Source organism: Aquarana catesbeiana, linkage group LG01 (genome assembly GCF_042186555.1).
Source record: "Aquarana catesbeiana isolate 2022-GZ linkage group LG01, ASM4218655v1, whole genome shotgun sequence".
NCBI lineage: Eukaryota > Metazoa > Chordata > Amphibia > Anura > Ranidae > Aquarana > Aquarana catesbeiana.
In genome coordinates, this window is record NC_133324.1 from 600,204,212 (window position 1) to 600,225,556 (window position 21,345).

At 45.1% G+C, this 21,345-nt stretch overlaps 1 protein-coding gene across 1 annotated transcript in view; it reads right to left on the reverse strand.

The window, feature by feature from the left end:
- The window catches only part of SMU1 (SMU1 DNA replication regulator and spliceosomal factor), a 63,878-nt gene that overhangs the window by 19,818 nt on the left and 22,715 nt on the right, over positions 1 to 21,345 (reverse strand). The window contains exons 7-8 of the mRNA XM_073598690.1: positions 17,529 to 17,645; positions 16,903 to 17,030 (exon numbers count right to left, since the gene is read on the reverse strand). Coding sequence (XP_073454791.1) covers positions 16,903 to 17,030; positions 17,529 to 17,645 — 245 coding nt within the window. The remainder of the gene's footprint in view (positions 1 to 16,902; positions 17,031 to 17,528; positions 17,646 to 21,345) is intronic.

The following is a 21,345-nucleotide window of genomic DNA, read 5'->3' on the forward strand; positions in this document are numbered from 1 at the left end:
CTGAGAGCCCACGACTCTTCAGAACGTGGGTCTCAATAGCCAAACCGTTAAATTTAGCGTTTGTAAGGCAGGATGGAACACTGGACCTTGAGATAACAGGTCTGGGCGTTCCGGTAGTGTCCACAGGGAACCTACCGTCATCCTTACTATTTCTGCATACCAAGTCCTTCTGGGCCAAGCGGGGGCCACCAGAAGTACCGACTTCCTTTCCTGCCTGATCCTGCGAAGGAGTCGTGGTAGTAGCAGAATAGGCGGGAATGCGTAAATCAGTGAGAACCGATGCCACGGAATCACCAACGCATCCGTCCCGCATGCAAGAGGATCTTTTGTCCTTGCCACAAATCTGTCTATCTTTTTGTTGAATCGGGATGCAAAGAGATCTACATCTGGAACCCCCCATCTTTGGCATATGGCCCAAAAGACGTCGGGATGCAGAGACCATTCCCCTGGAAGTAACTGCTGGCGACTTAGATAGTCCGCCTGCCAATTCTCTATTCCCGGGATGAAAACTGCCGATATGCATGGCACATGCATCTCTGCCCAGGCTAAGATCTGGTTCACCTCTTTTTGAGCAGCTCGGCTCCGGGTGCCTCCCTGATGATTGACATAAGCCACTGCTGTGGCATTGTCGGACTGGATCCTGACCGGACAACCCTGTAGCCTGATAGTCCCGGCTTTTAGAGCTAGATGTATCGCCCGGATCTCCAGAATGTTGATGGGTAAGGTCCTCTCTGTCTTGGACCATACCCCTTGGACCGCAGCCTGTTCCAGAACTGCTCCCCAACCTGACAGACTGGCATCTGTTGTTACCACCGTCCAGGTAACCGGTAGAAAGGATTTCCCCTTCTGCAGGTTTTCGGGTATGAGCCACCAATTGAGGCTGTGACGCATCGCATGCGACAGGTGCATCGGAAAGTCTAATGCCTGAACCTTCTTGTTCCAGGTCGACAGAATACTGTGTTGCAGCATTCTTGAGTGAAACTGAGCATAGGGAACTGCTTCGAATGAAGACACCATCTTCCCTAGTAGCCTCATACAAAGGCGGACTGAGGGACCCTTCTTGGTCCTTACTGTCAGAATTAGCTCTCTCAAAGCAGTGATCTTTGCCTGGGGTAGAAATATCTTCTCCTGGCTTGTATCTATAATCAGACCTAAATACTCCAGTCTTCTTACTGGTTTTAGGAAAGACTTTTCTAAGTTGAGGATCCAACCCAGGTGTTCTTGATACCCGACCGTGGTCCTCAAGTTTCCCTTCAAAGAGGCTACCGACCGGTCTATCAAGAGCAGGTCGTCTAGGTATGCTATGACAGCTATACCCTGAGCCCTTAATCTGGCCAGAGGAGGAGCCAAGATCTTTGTGAACACTCGAGGTGCAGTGGCTATCCCGAAAGGCAGAGCCACAAACTGGAAATGGCGCCCTCCTACCTCGAAGCGCAGAAACTTCTGATGAGCAGGAAAAATGGGCACATGCAGATATGCATCTCTGATGTCTATTGATGCCAGAAATTCTCCTCCCTGCAGGGTGGGAACTACTGTTCGAATTGATTCCATGCGGAAGGATTGAATCCTTAGGAATCGGTTCAGATCCCTTAAGTCCAGAATGGGCCTGACATCCCCATTTGGCTTTTGGACCGTAAAAAGGTTGGAATAGAAGCCCAATCCCTGGTCCTTTGCGGGAACTATCATAATGACCTCCTGCGACAAAAGTCGCTCTAACGCTAGAAGGAGCGACTGCTTCTTCTCTGGGTCTCTGGGAACATTTGATCTGAGGAACCGAGGAGAGGGGAATTCCTGAAACTCCAGCTTGTACCCTAAGGTTACCGTGGAGATTACCCATCTGTCCTGGAAGTCCTCCTGCCAGAGCTCTGAGAACTGTCACAGTCTTCCCCCCACTCGAGTGAGCGGGGGCGCCCCCTCATGCAGAGGTCTTAGTGTTTTGCCTAGTAGGCTTCTTTCCCCAGGACTTCTTTTGTCCCTGGGGTTGACTCTTGTCTCTGGACCCCGATGGAGGCGGCCGTCGAGACTGCAGCCCCCGGCGCTGGGGAAAGAGTCCGTTTGAAAGAGGGACGCTTACTCTTCTTCTTGACAGGTAAGAGAGTGCTTTTCCCACAAGAGATTCTCTTGATATAGTTATCCAAGTCCTCTCCAAACAACCTTGCACCACGAAATGGAAACCCAGCCAGTAGCTTCTTACATGGTGCTTCGGCTGACCGATTTTTCAACCATAGGATTCTACGTATATGCACCAACCCCAGTGAAAGACGGGAGGTTTGCACGATAGAATCTCTAATGGCGTCAACCACAAAGCATAAAGCCGCTGGAAGGTTAGCAAACCCCTGGGCCTGCTGTTCAGGTAATACTTTGATGACCTGCTTAACATGGTCTCTTAAGTATTGACAGACTCCAATCGCTGCTACTGCAGGTTGGGCCACTGATCCTGCTAAGGAGAAAACATCCTTCAATAGGGATTCCATCCTTTTATCTACAGGATCCCTGAGCATCTGAGCATTGTCTACAGGACAAGTCAGGCTATTATTTACGGAGGAAATGGCGGCATCAATAGCCGGTATTCCCCACATTTTAATAAACTTTTCTTCCATCGGATAAAGTGTTGAAAAATTTCTCGGCGGAAAAAAACGTTTGTCTGGGTGATCCCACTCAGAATAAATAAGCTTTTCAAGTAAAGTATGAACAGGAAAAGCATGTGCTGCTTGGAAAGGTTTCAGTGACCCCAAAGCAGAAGAGGATTCTTTAGCAGTTTCAGGTATGGGCACAGAGGGTCCCTCTCCACCTGAATCCTCCGAAGAGGAATCATCCATCCCATCCCGATCCTCTGAAAGGGATTCATCTCCTTTATCCCAGAGCTCCTCTAAGGGTCTTGGGGAACAGAGGAAAGCCTAGTGCGTTTTCTTCCACTGAGTGAAGACGTAATCACGGCCATTAATCTTTCTTCTAGACCATTAATGGTTGAGGAAAAAACCTCTTGTGTAATATATACAGGGGCTGAAGTGCCAGAAGCAGGTGTAGCCCCTGACCCCGATGGCTCTCCCTGGCTAGCCGCCCCTGGCCCATCTTTAGGGGGGGGAGGATGCTGCCGACAGGGGGCCCTCAGAACCTGAACGAGATCCCCTAGTGTCTCTGGTTCCTGGGGTGCTTGAACCTCTTCTACCCATAGTGCAAAGCAACAAGGTGTGAGGTATACAAATGAACACTGCCTGCTGAGCGATGTAGTCTGGCTAAAAGCCTTGCTACCCAATGCTCAGTCTGGTGTTACTTCAGTAAATGCTGCCTAGGAGAATGCCTGTGTCCCACCTTACATGCGACCGTCAGCTCTGTGTCTCTCAGAAGGCTGAGTGCACCTGTACAGAGTGCCTTTAATAGCCTGCAGCTGGCCTGAGTGGGGAGTCTAAGCACTCAGTGCTGACGTCCCGCCCCCTCCTCTACCGCCCCCCCCCCCCCCCTCGAGTTTTGAAAAAAACGAGCGCTTCCCGCGCTGCCAACTCTCCTATCATGCTTCCGGAGAAAGGCTGGGGATGGGGGGGGGGGGGGGGGGGGGGGGGGAGGGAGGGAGGCTGGTAACAAGATCTGCCTGAATGGCTATCTTGAGAGATGGTGGCCATTAGGCCGCAGAGCCCGGGTGGTATAACCACTTTCTAGACCCCTGTGGCCCCTCTCTAGCCTGGGGGGGAACATTCAAACATGAGAAATCCCCCTTTCCACCTTACCTGTTTGCAGCCTGCTTGAGACGCTGGGACATACACAGCGATTACAACACCTGAGACAGACATTCAGCATGTGTAGGTTTGTGCTCTTGGCAGCCCCCGGTGGTCACAATAGGCATAGCATGCATTTATCTTAAAGGAGAAAAGCCACTAGAACTCAAAAATTCTGTGGAATCTCCTCTTACCTTATCCAGCCGCAGGGTGCTGTTTACACAGACCCAATCTTCACCTCTCACGGTGGGCTCCGTTTGAAAAAACCGTCAGAGACTGGGGCCCCCATCAGTAGGGGGATCCAACAGTTCTGGGACCGTAAAGCACCTCGCCAGAAATTAGGAAGTTTAAAGCCATTTTCTGATCTGCGGGGTCCAGCTCTCTAAAAAGAGAAGCATTACGGGTAAAACCTCGTTTCTTCGGACACGAGGCCCGGGTACCATTCAATTCGGCCATGAAAAGACACTTTGAATGGATCCGGTTGGCCTGGCTTGCCCCAGTATAGGATCTTAGGATATTCCCTTTGGAGCTCAGCACAGGACATCTTTACACGTCCATCACCTAAGACACTGGCGTAAAAACTGAGGTATCCCTGCAAGGGGGAGGGATTATATAGGGGGTTGAACTTCCTGATAGGGTGTGCCAGTGTCCAATCACCAGTGATACCTATATAACCCATCAGTAATTACTGTGGCTCTGTGTCCCGTGATGTTCGAGAAAGAAAATACTACTATTAACTATTACAACCACTACTGCTACTACCAGTAACCACTACAAACTAATGGTACTAGTAGTTACTATTAGTAACTTCTACTACTAGTAGTAACTTCTACCACTCTTCTACTAGTAACTACTAATTTATACTAGTAGAAACTACTACCAGTAGTAACTACCAATAGTAACTATTACCAGTAGTAGTAACAACTACTACTCATAACCTTAACTAGTAGTAGCAACTTCTACTTCCAACCTGTGGTTACTAGTAATTACTATCAGTAGTAACTACTACTAGTAACTTATACTACTACCAATAGTAATAGAAAAGTAGTTGTAGTTACTAGAAGTTAGTAGTAAGCTAGTAGTTACTACTAGTACTACATAATACTAGTACTAATACTACATACTAGTACCAACTAGTAGTAGTAACTACTACCACTGCTACTAACTTCTACTAGTAGTGGTTACTAGTAACTACTAATACTAACTAGTAGTAACTACTAGCTAACTACTGCTACGAATAGTAACTTCTTCTCTACTACTAGCAACAAACTTCTACTACTAGTAGTAAGTACTATTAATTGTTACAACCACTACTAGTCTGGGAGTAGTAACTAATAGTAGCAACTACCACTATTAGTAACTAATAGTAGCTACTAGTTGTAGTAGTGACTACTACTTTTACATCTAGTTACTAGTAGTAGTTACTAGTAACCATTACTAACTAGTAACTATTAACTTCTACTAGTAGTGGCTACTAGTACTTTCCACTACTAAAAGTACCATTACAAGTAGTAACCACAACTAGTCTGGAAGTAGTAACTACTATTACTCCACTACTACACATAGTAACTACCACCACTACTACCGGTAGTAGTATCTACTAGTGGTAGTAGTAACTATTACCACCAATAGTAGTAGTTACCAAGTTCTACTACTAGTAGTAACTCTACTCGTTCATATCCCGATCTTGGCCCACACCTATGTATGTGGCTGTGGGTGCAGGAATTGCATCTCTTGCCGCAACCAAAAAGACTGTGCAATTTCCTTGCAGTCATGTTTTAGAAAAGGTGTTTTTTTTAGCGGAAACATAGGCACAGCACGCCAGCGCAAACACAGTAGTGTGAACCTAGGGTCAAGCTTTGTCATTGTGTGGAATTCTCTTCTCAGACTCGCACTGTCTGTGACCTTTTCACTCTTTATCATAGCCATTCCCTACCAAATAACCAAGTCCTGTCTGCACCAGCCACCATCTCCCTCACTTTTCATATGTAGTGTCCCCTTTGTAATACCGTTTGCACAAGGCCTTCTCCTTTAGGCCCCTTTTACACATCAGGTTATCAGTTTTTTTTACTACCAATGCAAAAACGGATGCAAAACTATCCATTTGTCAGTTTACATCCGTTTTTTGTCTGATCCGGTTTTTTTTGTGTTAACCACTTGAGCCCCGGACCATTATGCTGCCTAAGGACCAGAGGTCTTTTTCCAATTTGGCACTGCGTCGCTTTAACTGCTAATTGCGCGGTTATGCAATGCTGTACCCAAACGAAATTTGCGTCCTTTTCTTCCCACAAATAGAGCTTTCTTTTGATGGTATTTGATCACTTCTGCAGTTTTTATTTTTTGCGCTATAAACGGAAAAAGACCGAAAATTTTGAAAAAAAATGATATTTTCTACTTTTTGTTATAAAAAAAATCCAATAAACTCAATTTTAGTCATACGTTTAGGCCAAAATGTATTCGGCCACATGTCTTTGGTAAAAAAAATGTCAATAAGCGTATATTTATTGGTTTGCGCAAAAGTTATAGCGTCTACAAACTAGGGTACATTTTCTGGAATTTACACAGCTTTTAGTTTATGACTGCCTATGTCATTTCTTGAGGTGCTAAAATGGCAGGGCAGTACAAAACCCCCCCAAATGACCCCATTTTGGAAAGTAGACACCCCAAGGAAATTGCTGATAGGCATGTTGAACCCATTGAATATTTATTTTTTTTGTCCCAAGTGATTGAATAATGACAAAAAAAAAAAAAAAAAAAAATATTTACAAAAAGTTGTCACTAAATGATATATTGCTCACACAGGCCATGGGCCTATGTGGAATTGCACCCCAAAATATATTCAGCTACTTCTCCTGAGTACGGGGATACCACATGTGTGGGACTTTTTGGGAGCCTAGCCGCGTATGGGACCCCGAAAACCAATCACCGCCTTCAGGATTTCTAAGGGTGTAACTTTTTGATTTCACTCTTCACTGCCTATCACAGTTTCGGAGGCCATGGAATGCCCAGGTGGCACAACCCCCCCCCAAATGACCCCATTTTGGAAAGTAGACACCCCAAGCTATTTGCTGAGAGGCATATTGAGTCCATGGAATATTTTATATTTTGACACAAGTTGCGGGAAAGTGACACTTTTTTTTTTTTTTTTTTTTTTTTTGCACAAAGTTGTCACTAAATGATATATTGCTCACACAGGCCATGGGCCTATGTGGAATTGCACCCCAAAATACATTTAGCTGCTTCTCCTGAGTATGGGGATACCACATGTGTGGGACTTTTTGGGAGCCTAGCCGCGTACGGGGCCCCGAAAACCAATCACCGCCTTCAGCGTTTTTAAGGGCGTGAATTTTTGATTTTACTCTTCACTGCCTAACACCGTTTCGGAGGCCATGGAATGCCCAGGTGGCACAAACCCCCCCCAAATGACCCCATTTTGGAAAGTAGACACCCCAAGCTATTTGCTGAGAGGCATGGTGAGTATTTTGCAGCTCTCATTTGTTTTTGAAAATGAAGAAAGACAAGAAAAAACTTTTTTTTTTTTTCTTTTTTCAAATTTCAAAACTTTGTGACAAAAAGTGAGGTCTGCAAAATACTCACTATACCTCTCAGCAAATAGCTTGGGGTGTCTACTTTCCAAAATGGGGTCATTTGGGGGGGGTTTTGTGCCACCTGGGCATTCCATGGCCTCCGAAACTGTGATAGGCAGTGAAGAGTGAAATCAAAAATTCACGCCCCTTAGAAAGCCTGAAGGCGGTGCTTGGTTTTCGGGGTCCCGTACGCGGCTAGGCTCCCAAAAAGTCTCACACATGTGGTATCCCCGTACTCAGGAGAAGCAGCAGAATGTATTTTGGGGTGTAATTTCACATATTCCCATGGCATGTTTGAGCAATATATCATTTAGTGACAACTTTGTGCAAAAAAAAAAAAAAAAAAAAAAAAATTTGTCTCTTTCCCGCAACTTGTGTCGCAATATAAAATATTCCATGGACTCGACATGCCTCTCAGCAAATAGCTTGGGGTGTCTACTTTCCAAAATGGGGTCATTTGGGGGGGTTTTGAACTGTCCTGGCATTTTATGCACAACATTTAGAAGCTTATGTCACACATCACCCACTCTTCTAACCACTTGAAGACAAAGCCCTTTCTGACACTTATTTTTTACATGAAAAAGTTTTTTTTTTTTTGCAAGAAAATTACTTTGAACCCCCAAACATTATATATTTTTTTAAAGCAAATGCCCTACAGATTAAAATGGTGGGTGTTTCATTTTTTTTTTTCACACAGTATTTGCGCAGCGATTTTTCAAACGCATTTTTTGGGGAAAAAACACACTTTTTTAAATTTTAATGCACTAAAACACACTATATTGCCCAAATGTTTGATGAAATAAAAAAGATGATCTTAGACCGAGTACATGGATACCAAACATGACATGCTTTACAATTGCGCACAAACGTGCAGTGGCAACAAAATAAATACATTTTTAAAAGCCTTTAAAAGCCTTTACAGGTTACCACTTTAGATCTACAGAGGAGGTCTACTGCAAAAATTACTGCCCTCGATCTGACCTTCGCGGCGATACCTCACATGCATGGTGCAATTGCTGTTTACGTTTGACGACAGACCGCCGCTTGCGTTCGCCTTAGCGCAAGAGCAGGGGGCGACAGGGGTGCTTTTTTTTTTTTTTTTTTTTTCTTTATTATTTTTTTGCTTTTTTATCTTATTTTTAAACTGTTCCTTTCATTTTTTTTTTTTTAAATCATTTTTATTGTTATCTCGGGGAATGTAAATATCCCCTATGATAGCAATAGGTAGTGACAGGTACTCTTTTTTGAAAAAATTGGGGTCTATTAGACCCTAGATCTCTCCTCTGCCCTCAAAGCATCTGACCACACCAAGATCGGTGTGATAAAATGCTTCCCCAATTTCCCAATGGCGCTATTTACATCCGGCGAAATCTAAGTCATAAAATGCTCGTAGCTTCCGGTTTCTTAGGCCATAGAGATGTTTGGAGCCACTCTTGTCTCTGATCAGCTCTATGGTCAGCTGGCTGAATCACCGGCTGCATTCTCAGGTTCCCTGTTGAGACAGGAGAGCCAGAGAAAAACACGGAAGACGGTGGGGGGGGGGGGGCATTCCCTCCCACGGCTTGTAAAGGCAGTCTAGAGGCTAATTAGCCGCTAGGATTGCTTTTACATGAAAGCCGACCGCTGGCTGAAAAGAATGATACCAAGATGATACCTAAACCTGCAGGCATCATTCTGGTATAACCACTCAAAGTTGTGAATGGCGTACCTGAAGACAAAAAAATGGTTAACAATAAAGCACAGTAAACAATAAAGTATAAATAATTACATACCTGAAAAACAAACATGATAAAACATAATAACAATAACAATAACAATAAAACACTGCAGAATAGAATACAGTAAAAAAAGAGCAGAACAATAGAGAGAGAGAATAGAGAGAGAGAACAATAAAACGACAACTATTTTTTTTTATTTTATATATATTTTTTTTTTTTTTACACTTTTTTTGTAACTAACTTTTATAACGGTAACCGGTTCCAGGTTCGGGTCTCTCAAAATGCGATGGCATCTTGGGAGACCCTGTGAAAGTGTGCCTAGTCTGTGCAATGCTGTACCCTACGCTAATACTCAACTAGTGTATGGTAGCGTTCAAAACATTCACCAATGCAAAGACCAGGATTGTCAGGACAGAAGGGACAATAATAGCGGGTGTCACGCCTATATCCGCGTTTGCTGCAGACACAACATCTTTTTGGGGGGGGTTCGTTGGGTAGGGGTACTCGGGAGCACATAAAAATGCCTCTCATGCAGCCGACTGCATTTCGTTGGGGGATGTGAATGGGGGAAGTACGGGCGCTGCAGAAGTGGTGGGTTCCCAATTAGGATTGGCGAATGCAGCAGGAAGGGCACTATGGGCACGACGGGCCTGTGTTTGTCTTTTTGGTGGCAGCGGGACACTACTTGTGCTTGTCACCTCACCAGCTTGAACTGCACTTATGGGACTCGCCACGTCACCAAGTGTTACTGCAGTGCTGGTTTGACTACGACCGGGGTGTACTAGGCCGCTGGTGCTTGCCAGTTCAATAAAAAGCTTCCAAAAAAACTGTTAGCGATCGCAGGGATCAGGCCTGACTCTGCGAACGCTGCAGTTATGCGTTTAGTGTTTTGTAAGTGACAGTGATCGATCGATACTGCACTTGGGTGGGCTGGACCGGGCCGGGCGGAGGGGCAAAACGCAGGTGCTAGCAGGTATCTGGGTTGATCCCGCTAACACTGCGTTTTTGGGAACCCTAAACTGCTGGGGACGCTAGTATAGATCTGATCTGATCGGATCAGATATTGATCCGTTCAGATACTATACCACTAAAGGAGGCGTATGCTGCGTGCGTGGGTGTTAGCGGTACTGGCGCTAACCTGACGCTGCCTGGGGCCGGTGCTTGCTAGTTCACCAAAATGCTACCAAAAAAACTGTTAGCGATCGCAGGGATCAGGCCTGACTCTGCGAACGCTGCAGTTATGCGTTTAGTGCCTTGTAAGTGTCAGTGATCGATCGATACTGCACTTGGGTGGGCTGGGCTGGGCCGGGCGGAGGGGCACAACGCAGGTGCTAGCAGGTATCTGGGCTGATCCCGCTAACACTGCGTTTTTGGGAACCCTAAACTGCTGGGGACGCTAGTATAGATCTGATCGGATCAGATATTGATCCGATCAGATACTATACCACTAAGGGAGGTGTACGGTGCGTGCGTGGGTGTTAGCGGTACTGGCGCTAACCTGACGCTGCCTGGTGCTTGCTTGCCAGTTCACCAAAATGCTACCAAAAAAACTGTTAGCGATCGCAGGGATCAGGCCTGACTCTGCGAACGCTGCAGTTATGCGTTTAGTGTTTTGTAAGTGACAGTGATCGATCGATACTGCACTTGGGTGGGCTGGGCGGAGGGGCAAAACGCAGGTGCTAGCGGGTATCTGGGCTGATCCCGCTAACACTGTGTTTTTGGGAACCCTAAACTGCTGGGGACGCTAGTATAGATCTGATCAGATCAGATATTGATCCGATCAGATACTATACCACTAAGGGAGGCGCATGCTGCGTGCGTGGGTGTTAGCGGTACTGGCGCTAATCTGACGCTGCCTGGGGCGACGCATATCACCGCCGGGCGATCAGGGGGCTAAACCTTTATTAGGTAATAAACGGCGGGTGCCCTGACACTATAAAAAATAAACGAACTAACCTGCGTCACCCGTAACGGTTATACGGTGATCAGTGGTGAAAGGGTTAACTAGGGGGCAATCAAGGGGTTAAAACATTTATTAGGTAGTATATGGGGGTCCCTGTCACTATAAAACGCTGACGGCGAACCTAAATATTTACCTCACTAACTAGCGTCACCAGCGACACTAATACAGCGATCAGAAAAATGATCGCTTAGCAACACTGGTGACAGGGGGTGATCAAGGGGTTAAAACTTTATTAGGGGGGGTTAGGGGGGTACCCTAGACCTAAAGGGGGGTAATACTAACTGTCCCAACACTGTAACTGTCACAAACTGACACTATGCAGTAATCAGAAAAAAAAAAAAAAAAAAAAAAAAAAAACCTGCTGGTGTCAGTTTGTGACAGGGGGGGGGGGGTGATTGGGGGGGGATCGGGGGGCGATCGGGGGGGGGATCGGGGTGTTTTGTATGCCTGGCATGTTCTACTGTGTGTGTGTGTGTTGTGCACTCACATTGATGTCTTCTCCCCTCGGCGCTGGAACGGAAAATACCGAGCCGAGGGGAGATGACATCATTTCCTTTGCTGCTGTTTAGCATACAGCAGCAAAGGAGTGTTCCCATTGGCCGGCGGCGATCGCGAGGGGGGGGCCACGAACGGATGGCCTCCCCCTCATCTCGGATCGCCGGGGAACAGAACGGGACCGCTTCGGGCACCGGGGGGGGGTCCGATCGGACCCCCCACCCGCGAGAGGCAAATCACGTACATGTACGTGATTTTGCCTGCCCGTGCCGCCTTGCCGACGTAAATCGGCGTTAGGCGGTCCTTAAGTGGTTAAACTTAAGCAAAATAGAGCTTTGATCAAATTCAAAAAATGGATGATGACGGATTTAAACTGATGTAAACGGAACATCATCCATTTACATTAGTTTTTCCATCTTTCCATCAACGGATGGATGAAAAACGGACAAACGGAAACAGCATGTGTGAAAGGGGCCCAACAGTAACATTTGAATTCGTTTTGACTGAAGTTTGTAATCATAACCTTGATTCCTAAGGCCCCTTTCACACTGGGACGGTGGGTGCGTCGGCGGTAAAGCGCCGTTATTTTTAGAAGCGCTTTACCGTCAATTTCGTGGCGCTATTCAGTTGCTAGCTGGGCGCTTTTACCCCCCCGCTAGCAGCCGAGAAAGGGGTAAAACCACCGCAAAGCGCTGTTGCAGCAGCACTATGCCGGTGGTATAGCCGCGCTGTCCCACTGATTTCAATGGGCAGGAGCGTTTTAGGAGCAGTCTATACACTGCTCCAAAGATGCTGCTAACAGGACTTTTTTGAGTGTCCTGCCAGCGCACCGCTCCAGTGTGAAAGCCCTCAGGGCTTTCACATTGGAGAGACAGCAGCGGCTCTTTCAGGGCGCTTTGCAGGCGCTATTTTTAGAGTTATAGCGCCTGCAAAGCGCACCAGTGTGAAAGGGGTCTAATACACAACACTGTAAGGCCCCTTTCACACGGGGCGGATCCACTAGAAGGACTCCGCTAGCTAAGCGGGGGATTGCTCCATTGATCCCTACTGAGCAGGCGGATGACAGGACCGCCTCCACTCACTGTGCTAAGACAGACCTGTCAGAGCCCCGCTGGTTCGCTATGGGGAGATTGGATGAAAACGGACAGCCTGTTTTTATCCGATGGATGGCAAACGTATCGCCATTCATCTGTTTTGAGCAGATCTTGTCGGATCAGATGGCATGCGGGTGTCAGAGGACAAATCTCCGCTGACATCCGCCTGCCCATACAAGTCAATGGGTGGCCCGCCTGAAAAAAAAAAAAAAAAACAGACAGCCAGATCCAAGCAGGCTGATCGTGTGAAAGGGGCCTAAGGCTCCGTTCACGTCTTGGCATTCCGAATCGCCACGATTCCGTCCGCGATTTGAAAAAGCGGCAAAATACAGCACGCCCATGCGATCCCTTGCACTTGCAATGGCACACCGATCACGGTACTATTTTGCCGCGAATCGGGCAACAATCCCGCAAACAGAACAGCGGGACACCGGTCGCCCAAAAGTACAAGAGCTTCTGTTTTAGCGATTTTACAGTGATTGGGGTGCCACTGGAAGTGTCGGGGATCGCACGGCATTCCGCGATCTGCCACTATTTCAAATCACTCACATATGAACAGATCCTTAAAATTTACACACACAAAAAAAAAAAAAAAAAAAAAGAAGGGGAAGAATGTTTACCACTTGACCTCCGGAAAGTTCAGGACATTTATTGCTATTCAGCACAGCGCTACTATTTAACTGGCAATTGCACGGTCATGCAAAGCTGTACCCAAACTAAATTTTTTATAAAGAGAGAGATATATATATACACACACACACACACACACACATATATTTACTTTCTGCTATAAAAAAAAAAAAAAAAAAAAAAAAAATACTAATAATAATAATAATAATAATATGCAGGCAGGCCAAAATGTATTCAGCTACAGGTCTTTGGTTTGCATGAAGGTTATAGCCCCTACAAACTATGGGCTATAAACTGGAATTTATATACATTTTTTTATACTACTAATGGCGGTGATCAGCAACTTCTAATGGGACTGAGAGAGAGTGTGCCATACAATCTGACACAAATTGACACTGGGGGGAACTGACTAACTGCCACTGACATCACTAGAGACATTAACAACTTAAGGACCAAGCCTATTTCTGACATTTGTTGTTTACAAGCTAAAATTTATATTTTTGCTAGAAAACTACTTAGAATCCCCAAACATTATATATACACAGTATCTGACAAAAGTGAGTACACCCCTCACATTTTTGTAAATATTTTATTCTATCTTTTCATGTGACAACACTGAAGAAATGACACTTTGCTACAATGTAAAGTAGTGAGTGTACAGCTTGTATAACAGTGTAAATTTGCTGTCCCCTCAAAATAACTCAATACACAGCCATTAATGTCTAAACCGCTGGCAACAAAAGTGAGTACACCCCTAAGTGAAAATGTCCAAATTGGGCCTAATTAGCCATTTTCCCTCCCCCGGTGTCATGTGACTCCTTAGTTTTACAAGGTCTCAGCTGTGAATGGGGAGCAGGTGTGTTAAATTTGGTGTTATCGCTCTCACTCTCATACTGGTCACTGGAAGTTCAACATGGCACCTCATGACAAAGAACTCTCTGAGGATCTGAAAAAAAAGAATTGTTGCTCTACATAAAAGCTGGCCTAGGCTATAAGAAGATTGCCAAGACCCTGAAACTGAGCTGCAGCATGGTGGCCAAGACCATACAGCGGTTTAACAGGACAGGTTCCACTCAGAACAGGCCTCACCATGGTCGACCAAAGAAGTTGAGTGCACGTGCTCAGCGTCATATCCAGAGGTTGTCTTTGGGAAATAGATGTATAAATGCTGCCAGCATTGCTGCAGAGGTTGAAGGGGTGGGGGGGGGTTAGCCTGACCATACTCCGCACACTGCATCAAATTGGTCTGCATGGCTGTCGTCCCAGAAGGAAGACTAAGGACATGGATTACTGGAACCATGTCCTGTGGTCTGATGAGACCAAGATAAACCTATTTGGTTCAGATGGCGTCAAGCGTGTGTGGCAGCAACCAGGTGAGGAGTACAAAGACAAGCTTGTCTTGCCTACAGTCAAGCATGGTGGAGGGATTGTCATGGTCTGGAGCTGCATGAGTGCTGCCGGATCTGGGGAGCTACAGTTCATTGAGGGAACCATGAATGTCAACATGTACTGAAACTGAAGCAGAGCATGATTCTTCCCTTTGGAGACTGGGCCGCAAGGCAATATTCCAACATGATAATGACCCCAAACACACCCCCAAAACGACCACTGCCTTGCTAAAGAAGCTGAGGGTAAAGGTGATGGACTGGCCAAGCATGTCTCCAGACCTAAACCCTATTGAGCATCTGTGGGACATCCTCAAATGGAAGGCGAAGGAGCGCTCGGTCTCTAACATCCACCAGCTTCGTGATGTCATCATGGAGGAGTGGAATGGGACTCCAGTGGCAACCTGTGAAGTTCTGGTGAACTCCATGCCCAAGAGGGTTAAGGCAGTGCTAGAAAATAATGGTGGCCACACAAAATATTGACACTTTTTGCCCAATTTGGACATTTTCACTTAGGGGTGTACTCACTTTTGTTGCCAGAGGTTTACACATTAATGGCTGTGTGTTGAGTTATTTTGAGGGACAGCAAATGTACATTGTTATACAAGCTGTACACTCACTACTTACATTGTAGCAAAGTGTCATTTCTTCAGTGTTGTCACATGAAAAGATATAATAAAATATTTACAAAAATGTGAGGGGTGTACTTTTGTGAAATTATATATAAAAATTATATATAATTTTTTAGCAGAAACAATAGGGAATAAAATGGAGATCATTGCAATACTTTGTCACACCATATATTTGCACAACGGTCTTACAAGCACAATATGCTTGGAAAAAATACACTTTTTAATAAAAAAAAAATGAGACAACAGTAAAGTTAGCCCAATTTTTTTGTAGAATGTGAAAGATGCTACGCCGAGTAAATAGATACCCAACATGTCACGCTTTAAAATTGCACTTGCTCGTGGAATAGTGACAAAACCTCCATAGGCGACGCTTACATTTTTTTTTACAGGTTACGTTTAGAGTTACAGAGGAGGTCTTTTGCTACACTGTCCCTTTAAACCATTTTTTTTTGATTATGGATATTCCTATTACAAGGAAAGTAAATCCCTTGTAATAGAAATAAGCAGGACAGGGCCTTGTTAATGTGAGATCTGGGGTCAAAAAGGCCTCATATCTCATATTTACACTTGAAAGCAAAAAATAAAAAGTAATTTTACGGTTACACACACACGAACAAAAAAAAAAAAAAAAAAAGGGGGCCCTTTAAGGCCGGAAGTGAAATTTGACGTTGCTCGGATGGTTTCCCCCCTTTACTGACAGCCCGGGAATCGGGGAAACAACCGCACAACAGTGGGGTGGCACCTCTCCCACCACCTATAATAGTGATCCAGTGGCGAACCCGCTGCTGGGACAACTTTTAAATGGGAGGCCGGATCGCCTGCTGTCTACAAAAATACTGGGGTAATGGCAAATGGCAGCTAGCTGCTGCCATAACCCCAGTAATTAACGTCAAAGTAATGACGCATATTTACAGTTAGGCGGTCTGGAAATGGTCAATACAGTGATCAGTGATAATACTATATATACTGTCACTATAGTAATGACACTGGCTGAGAAGGGATTAACATCTACGGCGATCAAGGGACTGTGTGCCTAATTAGGTGTAATGTGTGTACAGTGTGCTGCTTTTTACTAACAGGTCCCTTAGGCCAGCCATACATGGAGCAAAGTTCTCCATTTCCCCATCAATACAGTGTTGATGTGGGAATCCATGCCCACCGTGAGAAGACAGTGATTATTGCTAGCAGCTGTAGCAGTTGCTAGCAACAATCGCAGGTAAACCAAGCATGCTGGTTGCGCCCAAGTTGATCGATGAACTTGATACATTCAGCCTGCCCACACACAGTTCAAATAATCGTCCAGTTCCTGCTGAACGGGCCCAGATTCGAACAGTCTATGGCCTTGACCTCCCTCATAAGAAACTGACAGATTGCTTCCTCTGTACAGAGCTCTGTGTTGATTGTCAACACAGGGCTGTGATTGCACACAGCCGATCAGCAGGCCCCGGCCGTGAATCATTGGCCAGGACTTGATGACAGACTCCTACTGTGTGCAATCGCTGAGTGTACCGGCAAGGGGGCTAAACCTGGAAGTAGGCAGCGACGTACGGGTACATCACTGCCTGTGAGGGCTGCCCGTCCGCAAGTGGTTAAACAGGATTTTGGCAAAGATATTACTTTAAAATAAAACCTTTTTTTGGACCAAAACAATAAGAGACAGCAAACAGAAAAAAACTGTATGTTACCTGATAGTTTGGTCAAAAGATGCACTGAGGATCTGACTGCTGTCTTTAGAGAAGCTAAGGCATGTCACACCCTTACTGTGCGCACGTTCAAATCTCCTTAAACATTGCCCACTCTGAATCTTCCACACCTGTAGTAGAGTTCCAAAAAAAAAAAAAAAAAGAAGTTTTTCAGGCAAAATCTTGACATGTTCTAAAACACTAAGGGCCATGTTCTAAAAAAGCAGTATGGTCTTATTGCAGCCATACAGCTGCTACACACATTCCACCAATGCAAGCATTTATAAAAGACCTGTGCAGTGCTTTACAAATTTCCTATAAGTAAAGCCTAATAAAAACAAATGGAAAATAAGGGAAAAAAGTCAGAAGGTAATGAGTTTGGATACATGGCCTGTCAATTATGCGACAGACTCTACTCCAACCATAGAGCATTCTCTGCATTGGGAAGCAGAAAACACTCAATGGACACTACTCTGCAGGCTCCACATCGTGGCTTGCCTTTCATGAATTACTGGTAAAATGCAGACACGGTGCATAGTAAACTCTTCCCAGTACAGAACTGACTGAGTAGCAAAATCCACCCTCTGTTAAGAACTGGCCACTTACTTTGCAGCGGATTATAACTTTACCTTGATTTTTCCATCCTGTGCTCCTGTAGCCAGCATTTCAGTATCCCTGCTAAAGCACATGCACAATACAGCATCATCCATCATCATGAAGTTATCTTGAGCCTGGTATTTCAAATCCTGAAAAAACAAAACACATTTTTAGAATTCTAACCTATATCCAAGATCAGGAATTCAGTAAGTTGTCCACTGACACATTTGATATTCAGGTTTTTCCAACGTTTGTTAGACTTAAAAGCAGAAATATTCTCACCTCGGCTTGCCCAAGCTCCCAACCCGGCCACTGATACCTTTGGGGGGCCAGCTTCTGGGTCTCAATCATCGGCCACTGTCATTGGCCAAGCGAGGATGACGTCACTCCTGCGCATGCATGAGAGTTCATTTAGATTTGGCATTACTGAATCTGTACAGTGAGGCTCATTGTACAGGGGCAGAAAGACCGGAAAGTAACTAATGCAGAAGAGACAAAGCATATCTCTTCTGCATTACAATTCCTGCATGTTCGCTAGGGGTGTGGAATTTAATCGCTGCATCACGATTCAGGGGTCCCTGATGCGGCATCGATGCAAGCCCCCCGAAAAATCGATGTGGGGTGTGACGTCATCCCGACTTGCCCCGCCCCTCCCGGAAGTGTACTCCGAGCGTTTTTTGTCAAAATGGCTTTTGCTATTAAATGCAATAGTAATCCATTGAGTGGTGATCGCTGTATGTGTTTTTTTTTTTTTTTTTTTAAATACATGTAGCTTCATACCTCGTTTTTAGTTGTGTATATAACTGTATATCCCGGCGCTCATGTGACTGCTCGGTCTGGCCCACCCCTCTCCTCTCTGTCTCTCCTGACGTCAGCCCCGCCCACCTCTCTTCTGATCTGATAGCTACAGTTGGTGGGCGGGGGTGAGAACTCCCACTGACGTCAGGAGAGTCAGAGACCTGAGACTGAGAGGAGAGAGATGCGGGCTGGACTGAGCAGTCACATGACTGGCTTATACAGTTTTACACACAGACTAAAAAAACAAGGTATGAAGCTACATATATTTAAAAAAAAAAAAAAACCACACACACAGCGATCACCACTTAATGGATTACAATTGTATTTATTAACAAAAGCCATTTTGACAAAAACACAGTTATATATATTTACACAGACAAAAATAAGATATGAAGCTGCATAAATTTTAAAATGCAGATACAGCGGTGGGCACTTAATGGATTTTAACTGCATTTTTTTTACCACACAGGTATTTTAACAGCTGTATGTAGAGTACAAGTGTGTTTGTATTCTACTTACACTGTCTCCTACATGTGCTGTGCGACATTATTTCTCTGCCCAGGACAGGAACAGGAACTTCACAGGGCTGTTTGTCAGTTGTGGATTGTAATCCCTCCTGACCTCCCAGCAGCCGTGTGTGTGAATTTCTATACCTTGTAGTGCACCGGATTAGTGCACTACGTAAAGTGGAGTTCCACCCGTTTTTTTAGTTTATTAAATGTCAGCAGCTACAAAAAGTGCAGCTGCTGACTTTTAATAATCAGACATTCACCTGTCCCACGGTCCATCGATGCGGCCTCACGGAGCCTTGCTCCTCTCCCTCTCCCTCTCCTCGGCGCCGTCATATCTACTGTGGGCAGTGACACCTGCCCGTGACAGCTTATGGCTTCACAGCCGAGCGCAGACTGCACGAGCCGCACTGCGCTCTGCCATTGGCCAGCCAATCTTCTGGGACCCAGAAGATCGCTGGCAGGGAGGGGCCGCCTAGTTAATTTTTTGTTTATTAAAAGTCAGCAGCTACAAAAAAAGTGTATCTTCTGACTTTTAATAAGACACTCACCTGTCCCACAATCCAGCAACGTGGCCACCCAAACCCTCCATTCTCTCCCCTGCCTGTCCACGGCGCTGGCAATACTACTGTGGGCATCCGGCTGTGACAGCTTGCAGCTTCACAGCCAGGTGCGCATGTCTCACTGCGCTGTCCTGCACAGCCGGGAAATCTTCTGGGAACTGTGATGTGTCCCAGTAGATTGCAGGGAAGAAGGGCCGCCTAGGCAGCCCAAGCGGAAGTGGGAGCTCGTCGGTAATCGTGATGCATTGCGGAATCGAATCGAATCGTTGACCAGATAATCGTAATCGAATCGTGAGACCAGCGAAGATGCGCACCCCTAATGTTCGCCCATCTTTATTCTGGCCTAAAGATCCACTATAAGTACCACCTGACTACCTATGGAGTAGCAGATTTGAAACTGCCCCACTTATTATACCTAGTTTATTCCGAGTCCTAGGGGTCCGATCACACTCTTGCTTATGTAAAACATCATTCTTTTAAAATAAGGATTTGTGTACTCACCATAGAATCCCTTTCATTAGTAGTTTGTTGGGGAACACAGTATGTGGTTAGACTCTAAGAAGCAGCGCTCTTAGACCCTCCTACAGGGCATAAGTTGACCCCAGGAGTAGCTAGAATTCAAAATGTAATTTCACGTAGCCATAAAAACAATAAGCCTATGGCCTGAAAACCCAGGACTTGATATGCGCTGGGCCTGTGACTCCAAATGAACTACTTTAGGCCTAGGGATCGACTGAGACCATTTTTTCGGTGCCGATACGGATATTTCGGCCACCTCTCCTGTTGATAGCCGATATTTTTTGCCGATATTTTGTACATTTCTTTCTTTTTTTACACACTGTCATTTTACATTTTTTTTTACATTTTAGGTTTTTTTATCACATGTAAACATCCCTTGTGACAGCAATAGGCAGTGACAGGTACTCTTTATGGAGGGATTGGGGGGTCTATAAGACCCCAAACCCCTCCTCTGTATTTTAAAGTATTCAAAACATCAAGATTGGCATTTTTTGAATACTTTATATTTTAAAACTGCCGCCTTTAAGATGTCAGTAATCCGGGAAGTGATGTCATGACATCGCTTCCGGGTTACTAGATCAGAGACCCGAATGAAGCATCCTCTTTGTTCGGGTCTTCAGCCAGCTGGTTGCTCGGACCTCCCGGTGGGACGGGAGAGTGGCGGAAGATGGTGGTGGGGGCCTAAACTCGCATCAAAGTAGTACTGGGACTACTCTGAAGTCAGTGCAACTTGAAGTCGCACAGATGTCAATAGTTATCATTGGGTACGACTTCTCAAGCGATTCTGATGTCCAAAGTAAAAGTCGCACAACTGTGAAAGGGGCCTAAGGAAAAACACTTTTTACAGTGAGTAAAGATTATTTTTCCCTTCCCATACAATGGGAGAAATACTGCACACTTTACAGGCAATTATTAGCCATGTTAGCTCCAACTGATCACACTGCCACTTGCAAGACCTTTGGGCCAAAGAAGGCTGAGGACGTCTTGTCCACACAACAGCTAAAGGACACCCTATCTACTTAGAACACCATGATAAATCGGGGCTGTGCAGAAGGGACCAATCCAACCTCCAAGTGGCAGGGTGTATACTCAACAGTTCACCATGTCCCTCAACGAAAGCCAAGAGCTTTTATTTTTAATTCTACAGAAATGAAAATGGTTATATCTGTGATTTCATTTTCTTAGATTCAAGTGATTGTTTATTTTGATAATTGTATGGGATGAATTCATGTACTAACCAGTGTTAATTTCGTCGACAAAATGAACACTATTTTAGTCGACTAAAACCAAAACAATTTCATTTTAGTCAAAAGACTAGGACTAAAACTAAATCGAAATTTGACGTCAAAATTAAACACTGCACTACCACATAAAGTAGGGGGCATCTACTAAGCTGCTGAAAGAAAAAAAAATATTTTTTCTCAATATTTAACGTTGGTAACATATTCAGGTACTATGTA